Here is a 12,196-nt window from a genome sequence, read left to right on the forward strand (position 1 = left end):
CGGCGGTGCTGGCGGCGCCTGCGGCCGGTCGGCGGTGCCCGCGACTTGCGGTGGTCGGCCTTCTCTCCGTCCCCTGGAGAAGAGAGGGCTCGGAAGGGCGGCAACTGACCCTCTCTTCTTCCCATGGAGGAGAGAGAGAGAGCTCAAGAGAGGAAGAGCTCGCGGCGGGGACCCGCAGCGTCGGCGGTGCTCGCGGCCGCACACGGGTAAGTCCCCTCTTCCCTCTCTTCTTCTTTCTTTCTTTCTTTCTTTCTTTTTTTTCAAATGGTTTAACAAAGATATGAAGTTAGGAACCTTACCTCAGCCTCGGCGAAGATCCGGCAGCTTTCTTCTTCTCCGGCGGCAAACAGAGGAGAAAAGGGTCGTCCGTGCTTTGGCTGCTCGGCGCTCTCTCTCTCTCTCTCCCTCTCTCTCGGCCGGCAGCCCAAGGAAGAAGGATCCCCCCTTCTCCCTCTTCTTGGTGTGGTGGCTCTCCTCGGTGGCCTCAAGGAGAAAGAGAGGAAGCCCTAAAAACAGGACTTCCTTCTTCTTCGGGATGGAAGGAATTCCATCCCGTTGCCTCACGTGCGTTGCATGTGAGGCCAAGGTTTGGGACTGGGCCGGTCAAATGGACCGGGCCCAGTTCCAGGGTCTCACAATTTGCACTGTAACTATAGCTCTTGGTGGGTCAAATTTTGACGGAGAGGAGGCTCTTTATTTGTGTCCAATTTATCCAGTAGCAAAAACTAGTGCTCATCATTTTCGCCATGAGCAGGGCTCTGATCCAGACAAATTGCCAGCCCATCTGGTTTACCAAGGATTTTAGTTATAAATTTTAATTAAAAAAATATTGTTTTATTAAAGTATTAAAATGTTTAGATGCCATGCCGCCCTTATAAAATTGGATAAATGGTCCCTCATCCATTCAAGTAACTTGTGCTGAGGACATCTCGCAAGAAATTGTGTTGTCCAGTCTGACTCCATTCCTGTGCACGTGTCCCACGTTCCCGGTGACAGCTAATAATTGGAATCGTGCCATCGTGGTAGACAAGGAAGGGACGGTCGGTGCAACAGGGATGGTGGGCGACCCTTGAGGCTCTTTTCCACCAATATATTAAGGGCAAGATATCCTCCCTTTCTTATGGCTCTCACAATACTGTTCTTTCTGTACTACCTAAGCTCAACTGCTCTCTCAGCGTCTATCATCACCCATCTCCCGGGCTTCCAAGGGCCTCTGCCCTTCTATCTGGAAACAGGGTGAGCTCAGCTTTTTTTTTTTTTTTGTGTTTATGTTTCTTTCTTTTTCTTTTTTTTTTTTACTTGGGGGCTGCCATTAAGGTATGTGAGTGTGGATGAGGAGAACGGCTTGGAGCTCTTCTACTACTTCATACAGTCGGAGAGGAATCCGAGTGAAGACCCTCTCCTTCTCTGGCTCACTGGGGGACCAGGATGCTCTGCCTTCAGTGGTTTGGTCTTTGAAATAGGTTGGTCTTGATTACTTTCTGGGACTCTTACTTGTCCATCCCTGCACATTTTCATGATCTCCAGTATTCGAACTCTGCTGGCTGTATTTATAATAAGAGCCGCCTAAGCAAAACAAAGCAAAGGGTTTTGGTCTTATCGGATGAGAGATATTTAATGTAATTAGACCCCAGAAAAAGGAACTTTGCGCCAAATTGCTCATCTTAATTAACTCCATGGTTTTGCAAAAATTTCCAACCTTTACTCCTTACATTATATACAGGATACACTTCTTTGTCTTTCTTTGAAATTTTGTGAATAAAATCAGCTGACACATCTTTACTCAAGAAAGTAAAGAAAAAGAGATGTACCTTCTATCTTAATCTTCATATTTCTGTAAACAGGTCCTCTAAAATTTGTGACTGCTGAATACAATGGGAGCTTGCCAAATTTAGTGTATCATCCATACTCTTGGACAAAGGTGAGAAGTCCTCTCTCAGCCCCCTTCCTCTTTATCTCTGTTTACTGTTCTTGATTGTTTACTGTTTTCAGGTAGCCAGCATCATCTTCCTTGATTCCCCAGTTGGAACTGGGTTCTCGTTCTCAAGAAAACCAGAAGGTTACGCAACTGGGGACATTGCTTGGTCCATGCATGCCTACAAGTTTCTCAGAAAGGTGGATACAAATTTCAAAGAATTTTTTAACAAATGTTTAGGAATTAATGCACTCAATTAGGCATGCAGCCTACTTTTTGATTCCAAACCTTGTTGCAGTGGTTTGTTGATCACGCAAAATTCCTTTCCAATCCTCTCTACATTTCCGGTGATTCTTATGCTGGGAAGGTTGTTCCAGTCGTCACGAAAGCAATATCAGAGGGTAAATTGAGTTTCTTCCCTCTTGGCACATTTCTAAAATATGAAATAATTCAAAGTTTTTATGGTGCCAAAGTTAATGAGTACTTTATGGAATTGATGTAAATGGCTGATCTTATGAACCTAGCCTGTGAGGCTGTAAGTAGTTTTTTTTTTTTGGTTGGGTGGGGATTGGGTGGGTGTGGATTTAGAATGTTCCGAATGGAACTGTGGATGTTTAAGAAACGAGAAGCTTTCTAGTCATACCAAGACTAATCAACCTTCACCTTTGCTGACAAAAACTATAGGTGTGGATAAGTATGTCCATGAAGTGCTTGCTTTATGAATACTTGTTAAAATTTGTTCCTATGAAAGGTGAATGTCAAATTAGGATAGATTTTGTATTTCTAGCTGCTTGTTAAGACTGGTTGAGAATCTAAGGTCAAATCTTCACCTTCTCAACTGGGTTGGGACCAGCATTGGCAAAGTTAGCTTGACAATGAGAATGCAACTAATAAACTGTTGTTTTATCCACAATTTTGTGTTTCGTATGTGGGTATGGACGGGATTTCTGAGAATAAAAACTAACCCCATCCTAGGATGTAGTAGAAAAGATCTTTATGATTTTATTACATCAGTATATAAGCAGAAGTATTTCAAACATCAAAATAGGCAAGTAAGTCAAGCATGCTTTGAGAAACAATGCATTTATAAGCTTTTAAGGAAACTAGTTAAGCGAGCAATGCCTGATGCGTTCAACAAGACTACTTGAGAAAAGGGATGTTCTACAGCATAAGAGCCTTTTACTGCTAATCTGTGATGTGACAACTGACTGATAGCAGAAATATACACATTTGCAACCATATGAATTTTCAGATGATCTTTTACTGGAACTGTTGCTTGTTTGATTATATCAAATGCATTAGCTTCTTTGACATATGGATAGACACATGCACATGTAAAAGTATGTCTGCATACAGGTGTTACCATAAAACTTCATGAAATCATAAATAGATGTTACTCTGTCTTTATACAGGCTATTTTGCTTCTTAAATTTGTTAGGAAAAATTCATTGGCGTGCGGCCCGAGACGCGCGTCTCTGGCGCGTGTCTGCATGCGCTCGCGGGCACGCGCTGGCACTAGCCGTGGGCTGGCCACGTCCGCGAAAGGTGCGGACGCGTCCTGGCGCCGTCCGCGGGCTGGCCGCGTTTGCGGAAGGCGCGGACGCGTCCGCAAATTGGCCCTTTGCTGCCTTTTTGGGCCAACGAGACATTGGCCCAAGAAGGCTATAAAAACATAAAACCCCCCTATTCCTCCTATTTCGTGATGAAAAGAAAGAGAAAAGAAATTCTGAAAAAGAATATTGCTCTTCCTCCTCTTGGCCATTTTCTGATTTTATTTTTTTTGCGCCTTCATTCAGCGAAGTTCTATTTTCTTTTTATTTTCTTTCTTTGTTGGATCTGCAAGTCCGATCGGGTTCGTGTTGGTTTCTTCCGAGACGTACCAAAGAAGAAGCTTTGGGTCGTCGTACTCTGAGGAAGATTGCCGGGAGACCCATATGTGGGAGCAAATACTTCTTTGAGACAGCGTCAATGCGCTTCGACCTGCCTTCATTCAGGCTATCTCCATTTACCTTATTTCAAATTTAATATTAGTAGATTAGTAGTATTTACAATTTATGATTTAAATTTATTACATGTTCTATAGAATAGATTTCTTTTGTGCTAAAATAGATTTTTTTTTGGTTCCAAAGAATATATATATATATATATATATAATTCCTTTTAAGATTATTCTATTAATTGTAATTATAGTTTTATTTTACTTATTTAGGTGATATATTGCTAACACTCCAAAGAAGTATTTTTTTTGTTAGTAATATATAATTCATTAAATTCTCTGTTACACTTGTGATATATTAGATCTTGATTATAATAATTTTTTGCTAGCACAAACTTAGTAATCAATTATTCTAATAAGGTAGTAAATTATTCTAATATATAATTCATTGAATGCTCTATTACACTTTTGACATATTAGATCTTGATTACAATAGTTGTTTTGCTAGCACAAACTTAGTAATCAATTATTCTAATAAGATAATAAATTATTCTAATATATAATTCATTGAATTCTCTATTACATTTGTGACATATTAGATCTTAATTACAATAGTTGTCTTGCTAGCACAAACATAGTAATCAATTATTTTAATAAGGTAATCAATTATTCTAATAAGGTAATAATTTGTTTAACCTTCAAGAGGTTTATCATACCTCCATTTGGACTCCTCAAGGAGTAATTTTCAGATCTCATTCAAATGAAAATTCGAAAATTGGTTAATCCAGAATAATTAATTTACGTTTGCACTTAGGCTTTTCGAAAAGTTAAATTTTTGTGATATCTCGTGATTATATCTACTAATTAATAGTGTCGAAGAAAAGCTTGTCAAAAAGGCATATGTGCCTAAGAAAGGCTGGTACTCAAGTGAGCCTAGTGCTCCACCACCGATCTGGAGCTGATCTGGCTATAATTTTTTGGATATATCAACTAGACATCTAAAATTCAATATAAATATTGGTGCAATTCTTTGTCATAAACTTTTTTCCTTCGTACAAGTTTTTACCTCTTTTCTATATTCTATAACTTAGAACCTATGACCTTTAACACTAGTGAGCATCTTAGTGCCAAACCTGAAAAATTTGATGGCCATAACTTTAGGAGGTGGCAGAACCAAATGTGGTTTTGGCTCACCACATTAGGATTGATCACAGCCATAGGTGAGAGCACTATTGAAGTTGATAATGGGTCTAACCCAACTGCTTCACGACCTGCTACTTACCGCAACCCAAACCCGAGTTCATCCTCCTTCCGAACTGAACCTTCTGCCTCCACCAGCACACCCTATAGGATACTTGATGAGATTGACTATCATTGCATCCATAGAATTCTAGATGCCCTTTCTGAGAGGCTGTATGACATTTATTACATAACCAAGAGTATCAAAGAACTCTAGGACACCCTAGAAAGCAAATATGGTCTTGATGATGCTGGGGTAAAGAGGTTCAAAGCCTCCGACTTCAATAACTTTAGGATAGTGGACTCAAAGCCTATGAATGACCAAAGTCATGATTTTGAAATTCTGATCCACCAGCTTAGGGCTAATGGAACTAATTTGGATGAATCATTCTAGGTAACCTGTCTGATAGATAAACTATCTAATTCTCAGTCTGATTTTGTTAAGACTCTGAGCCATACCCAAGGAGGTCTCATCCTAATCCAAGTTTTGAACTCTATTAGAATTGAAGAGCAGCATAGGCTCAGGAGTAAAACCTCTACTGGATACAAAAATAATGCTTATAATGTAGAGGTCTCACCTAAGAAAAATTAGAACCGACCTTTCCGTCATAACCAAAATAAGCATTTCAAAAAGAAACCCTACAACCGTAGAAACCCTAACCATCACTACAATGGGAAACCTTTCCAATCCCAGGAGCAGAAGAAGAAGAAAGAGGAAGACAGTGGTCGTTTCTGTTTTGTGTGTGGTCGGACCAACCATTTGTCTCCCCAGCGCTTCTATAAGAAGACTGCACCTCTTCAATCCAAGAAGAAAGGTCCAAACACAACCAGTGCTCAAGTCAACATGGTGACTTCCGGCGCTAGCTCCTCTGAGACTGCTTTCAAGTCTGTTTTCTTCACTCCTGAAGTTAACATAACTTTACAAGCGCATGATTGGTGGATTGATACCGGAGCTGGTATTCATATTTGTTTAGATCGCTCCTGGTTTTCTTCTTACCAGGTCTCAAGTGGAGGAACTGTGATCATGGCAAACAGCTCAGAGGCGCGTGTGCTAAGAGTGGGACATGTGGACTTAAAGCTTATTTCTGAAAAAGTTCTGTCCCTGCACGGCGTCCAACATGTTCCAATTGTTAGAAAAAATCTTATTAGTGGTTCCTTGCTTGTCCAGCAAGGCTTTCATCTTATTTTTGAGTTTAATAAAGTTGTAATTTCTTATGGTGTGATGTTTATTGGAAAAGAATTCCTTAGTGAAGGATTGTTTAAGTTGAATGTTATAGTTCCTTCAATGAATAAAATTTTTTTGATTATGAATATAGAACCTCGTTCTATTTGGCATGGTAGATTAGATCAGGTAAATTATAATTCAAATAAGCAACTTATGAACCTAAATTTAATATCAAAAAGTGATCTTAAGAACAATGAGAAATGTGAAATTTGTGTAGAAGCCAAACTTCCTAGGAAGTCTTTTAAATCTATTAATAGAGATTCAGATCTATTAGAGTTGATTCATAGTGATTTTGTGACTCTGGTAGAACTTCTAGGGGAGGTAACAGATACTTTGTGACATTCATAGATGATCTATCTAAGTTTTGTTACATCTATCTAATTAAAACCAAGGATGAGGTTGTCACGCCCCCGGCCCGAGATCGCGAGCCGGGGGTCCGCGCCAACCGCCGCATACCCGTAGGAAACTCTCCCCACGAGCATGCAAGGCATCTTAACCAAACATCTCAATTATATATATATATCTAAAATAATTCAACTGAAATAAATGCAATCTTACTCCATTGACTGACCCAAATTATATAGTCTCACAGTTCTAAATACGCAGCGGAACAATAAAGATAAAACATCAATTTAAATAAAGCTTAATCTAGGATAACTTGTGCTTCAGTTCTTCTAGTCGCTCTCCCAAGGTCCGCCGTACCGGTACCGGTCGGCGTACCGGTGGCCGGCCGGACCGGTACGGTACCGGTCCGGTCCGGTACGTACCGGCTGGTACCGGTCCCGTACCGGCCGGTACGCGGTGGTTTCAAAAACCACAGCGCGCGGCGCTGTGGTTCTAAAAAAAAAAAATCGTACCGGTGCGAACCGGCCGGTTCGCACCGGTATGAGGTGCGTACCGGCCGGTACGGGCTCCGAACCGGCCGGTACGGGCCCGAACCGGCCGGTACGCACCCGTACCGGCTGGTTCGGATAAAAAACCGGAAATACCGGTTTTTTATCCGTTCTGGTACCGGTCCACGGCCGGACCGGTACGTACCGGCCCGTACCGGCCGGTACGGACCGGTACGGCATTCCATGCGCTCTCCCATTTTAAATCCCCGATAGGTTAGTTCTCGGAATTTGTAAAACAACAAGAAATTGTATAATGAGCTAACAGCCCAATAAGTAATAAACACCTTACCTAGTTAATTCATATAATAACATAAAATATAAATACAAATTACGATGAATCAACATAATAACATAATCAATTCCTTTTCAAGCACAAATTCATTAAAATTCGTATTTTTCAAATATCCATATACATAATCATAAATCTGATTCGAAACAAATCACATTCATCTCATCAGCCTTTAGCTACGACCACACTTATACACTGTGGCTAGGCCAGAAACAGAACCGCACTTATACCCTACGGAGTGGGCCAGAATACCGCACTTATATCCTGCGGAGTGGGCCAGAATGCCACACTTATACCCTGTGGTGGGGCCAGAATTGCCAATGCATAACCCCCTATTGGTAGGGTCCAGAACATAGCCAGGCTGAGAGTTCTAAATCTGATGCACATCAAAATTCTTTTGGTAACATAATACATGTATCATAATCCGATCTAAATATGCATATATGATGCAAGAACAGTAAATATAGCAATAATCCGAAAAATATTATTCCAGTTCATATATCCATTTTTCATTCAAATCATCATCTCGTAAAATTCATAAATCAAATATAAATTCATTAACAATTTATTCAATGCAAAAATAATATTATATAAATGAAGAGTCTAGAGAAGGCAGTTCGTTACTTATATTGAACGCGATCCACAACAAATCCAATTAATCTCACAAATTCCTCGCAGGACCTAATATCCAAAAATCATATTTTTTTTTAAAATTAATCATAATATATATAAAAGCTTAAATTTAATATTTCCCCATGGCCGACCCTACAGGAGTGCCTAGCACCCTGAGTTCGGGTTCGGATTCGGGTTCATACCCGTAGACCACCCTCTTCCCTTTATTTTACTATTATTATTATTGTCTTTTCTTTTCTTTCCTTTCCTTTTTTTTCTTCTTTTCTTCTCTTTTCTCTCCCGACTCCCCCTCTTCTCCTTCGGTGAAACAGGGGGTCCCGTGACCCCCCCTTCTTCTTCTTCTTCCCTCTCGGTCGGACTCCGGGGCGGCCATGGTGGCTGGCCTCGACGGCGGCAGGAGGTGGCGGAGCAAGCCCGACCACCCCCTGCGGCTGGCGGCGGCGAGCACGCCGGCGCTAACGCCTCTAGCCGAAGCGAAGCATTCCTTTTTGGGCCAAAATCCGGCGATCGGCCGGCTCAAAATCACCACCCACCATGGCTAATCACCAAGCAAGGAGAAGGAAAAAGCTTACCTTAGTCTTGACGAAGATCCGGCGCCTTCCTTCCTCTCCAGCGGCAATGAAGGAAAAGGGTCACCCGTGCTACTTGGCTCTCCCTCTTCCTCTCTCTCTCTCTCCGGCAATGCGAAGAAAATCTCTCCCCCTTCTCCCTGGCGGCTCTTCTCGGTGGTCTTAAGGAGGAGAGGAAGCCCTAAAAACAGGGTTTCCTTCTTCGGGATGGAACCAGTCCATCCCGTCGCCTCACGTGCGTCGCACGTGAGGCCGGGGTTTTGGGACTGGGCCGGTCATTTGGACCGGGCCCAGTTCCGGGGTCTTACATCCCACCCTCCTAAAAAAAATTTCGTTTCCGAAATTTGCGTACCTGCAGTTTTAAAAAAATTGAGAATACTTCTTCCAAATCAAGTCATAACACTCTTCAAATCCAAGTCGTCTTGTCTGACCAATGTCAAATAATTCTATTCACCATACTTTCTCTGCACACTCTGATTTAAACCTCAACATACCCGTGTCAAGTCTAGATTTTTTTTTCTAAGAATTACTTGCTTGTTGGTACATTCATTATTATGTCTTATTCTGTGTGAACACTTTCGAAAGTTAAAAGTTTATATTCTTCTTTTGACAATCAATCAAAAAATGTTATGTAACTATTTAATCTTTTCTAGCAGCATAATGAGTTATCTAACAAAGAGCAGTGGGCATGACAAAACAATAAATAGAAATAAATATTGGGACTAGATTAATACCTGTCGTCAACACATCAGATGCCTGTGCATCTTGCTGTGTAAATGCAAATACTCTTCCTTGAGTCTTTGGCCCCCGGCTTCCTTCCATTGCCTGAGTAGATCTATTCTCGTTTCTTTGTGGGCAGTCTGCAATTTTATGACCTATCTTACCACATCTAAAACAGGCACCAGTGTTCCAATGACAATCCTTGTCAGCATGAGCCTTACCACATCTAGAACATTTATTGATATTCACCTACTTAGGGTTGTCACTCGTTGATTTCTTGTTTGAACTTTCGGCATTTTCATTGCTCTGCCCCTGAAATTCATTCGATCTGTTCCTCTTCTTTTGATTTCTTTCCCTTTCCAACCGTTCATCATTAACTTTCCTTTCAATTATTAAAGCTTTATTTACCACAGCTGCACAGGTAATCAATTCATAAGGTACCACTTGTTTTCTAATTTCAGTCTTTAGTCCCATCTCAAATTTATGCGCTCGATCTAGTTCATCTTCGACTAACTTTGGAACAAATTTGGCTAGCTTGGTAAATTTAGCTTCATATTCTGCAACAGTCATATTTCCTTGCTTTAGATGAATAAACTCCTGCTCTTTCTGCGTCCTTACACTTCGAGGAAAATACTTATCATAAAATGCTCCTCGAAATTTTGCCCAAGTGAGTGGCTCCCTATCCTGTTCATATTTATGTTCCAACATCCGCCACCAGTTGAATGCCTCACCTTGCATCATGTATGATGCAAACAAAATTTTTTCATCATCCTGGCATCTCAAGACAGCAAATGCTTTTTCCATCTCTGTAAGCCAATTGTCTGCTTCCAACGGTTCTGTAGTCCCCTTGAAAGCTGGAGGAGCCAGCCTCTTAAATTCAGCTATACTACTACGCTGTTCACACTGTTCCCCTCGTCCTTGCTGTGGTTGTGTCTGGGGCAACTGCGCTTGTTGTTGGAGCAACTGCTGTTGCACCTGCTGTTGCATCTGCATAAGGCCTACTATGGTCTGCATAACCTGGCCTAGGCCCGGCTCTTGTTGTCCTGTCTGAGTATCACTAGCAGGATTGACGACTCTCTCCTGCTGAGGAGTGTTACTAACTTGTTGGGGTGTGCTGTCATTTTGCGGGTTGGGTGCCTTATTAGTAGCTCTGCGAGTAGTCTTTCTCGTCCGACGTGGAGGCATTCTGATCTATGTCTATCAGATAGCAGCATACCAATAATAAGCTTACCAGTTCATTACAAGTACATAGAATGGTTGTTACAATAATCATAAACTAACGTTCCAATATTCCTAGTGTCTACCTATCTACACTCATGTCATGTCAGATTTTCTTATCTTAAAATTTATCCATTCATGCTCTGATACCATAAAAGTTGTCACGCCCTCGGTCCGAGATCGCGAGTCGGAGGTCCGCGCCAACCGCCGCACACTCGTAGAAAACTCTCCCCACGAGCATGCAAGGCATCTTAACCAATAATCTCAATTATATATATATATAAAATAATTCAACTGAAATAAATGCAATCTTACTCCATTGACTGACCCAAATTATATAGTCTCACAATTCTAAATATGCAGCGGAACAATAAAGATAAAACATCAATTTAAATAAAGCCTAATCTAGGATAACTTGTGCTTCAGTTCTTCTAGTCGCTCTCCCCATTTTAAATCCCTGATAGGTTAGTTCTAGGAATCTGTAAAACAACAAGAAATTGTATAATGAGCTAGACAACTCAGTAAGTAATAAACACCTTACCTAGTTAATTCATATAATAACATAAAATATAAATACAAATTACGATGAATCAACATAATAACATAATCAATTCCTTTTCAAGCACAAATTCATTAAAATTGTATTTTTCAAATATCCATATACATAATCATAAATCTGATTCGAAACAAATCACATTCATCTCATCAGCCTTTAGCTACGACCACACTTATACCCTGTGGCTAGGTCAGAAACAGAACCGCACTTATACCCTGCGGAGTGGGCCAGAATACCGCACTTATATTCTGCGGAGTGGGCCAGAATGCCACATTTATACCCTGTGGTGGGGCTAGAATTGCCAATGCATAACCCCTATTGGCAGGGTTCAGAACATAGCCAGGCTGAGAGTTCTAAATCTGATGCACATCAAAATTTTTTTGGTAACATAATACATGTATCATAATCCGATCTCAATATGCATATACGATGCAAGAACAGTAAATATAGCAATAATCCGAAAAATATTATTCCAGTTCACATATTCATTTTTCATTCAAATCATCATCTCGTAAAATTCATAAATCAAATATAAATTCGTTAACAATTTATTCAATGCAAAAATAATATTATATAAATGAAGAGTCTAGAGAAGGCAGTTCGTTACTTACATTGAACGCGATCCACAACAAATCTAATTAATCTCACAAATTCCTCGCAGGACCTAATATCCAAAAATCATATTTCTTTTAAAATTAATCATAATATATATAAAAACTTAAATTTAATATTTTTTCATGGCCGACCCTACAAGAGTGCCTAGCACCCCGAGATCGGGTTCGGGTTCGGGTTCATACCCATAGACCACCCTCTTCCCTTTATTTTACTATTATTATTATTGTCTTTTCTTTTCTTTCCTTCCCCCTTTTTTTTCTTCTTTTCTTCTCTTTTCTCTCCCGATTCCCCCTCTTCTCCTTCGGTGAAACAGGGGGTCCCGTGACCCCCCCTTCTTCTTCTTCTTCCCTCTCGGTCGGACTCCGGGGCGGCCATGGTGGCCGGCCCC

General features: G+C 40.8%; 1 protein-coding gene across 2 annotated transcripts in view; it reads left to right on the plus strand.

The window, feature by feature from the left end:
- Nucleotides 1-1,077: 1,077 nt before the first annotated feature.
- Nucleotides 1,078-12,196, plus strand: part of LOC120113374 (serine carboxypeptidase-like 18) — a 37,883-nt gene continuing 26,764 nt past the window's right edge. Inside the window, exons 1-5 of one of the 2 annotated variants that reach the window (XM_039134514.1) lie at nucleotides 1,078-1,236; nucleotides 1,318-1,463; nucleotides 1,845-1,921; nucleotides 1,993-2,115; nucleotides 2,214-2,316. In XM_039134514.1, the coding sequence (XP_038990442.1) occupies nucleotides 1,121-1,236; nucleotides 1,318-1,463; nucleotides 1,845-1,921; nucleotides 1,993-2,115; nucleotides 2,214-2,316 (565 nt within the window). In that variant the 5' untranslated portion in view covers nucleotides 1,078-1,120. The remainder of the gene's footprint in view (nucleotides 1,237-1,317; nucleotides 1,464-1,844; nucleotides 1,922-1,992; nucleotides 2,116-2,213; nucleotides 2,317-12,196) is intronic. The other variant, XM_039134513.1, reaches the window with a different exon arrangement.

Source organism: Phoenix dactylifera, chromosome 16 (genome assembly GCF_009389715.1).
Source record: "Phoenix dactylifera cultivar Barhee BC4 chromosome 16, palm_55x_up_171113_PBpolish2nd_filt_p, whole genome shotgun sequence".
NCBI lineage: Eukaryota > Viridiplantae > Streptophyta > Magnoliopsida > Arecales > Arecaceae > Phoenix > Phoenix dactylifera.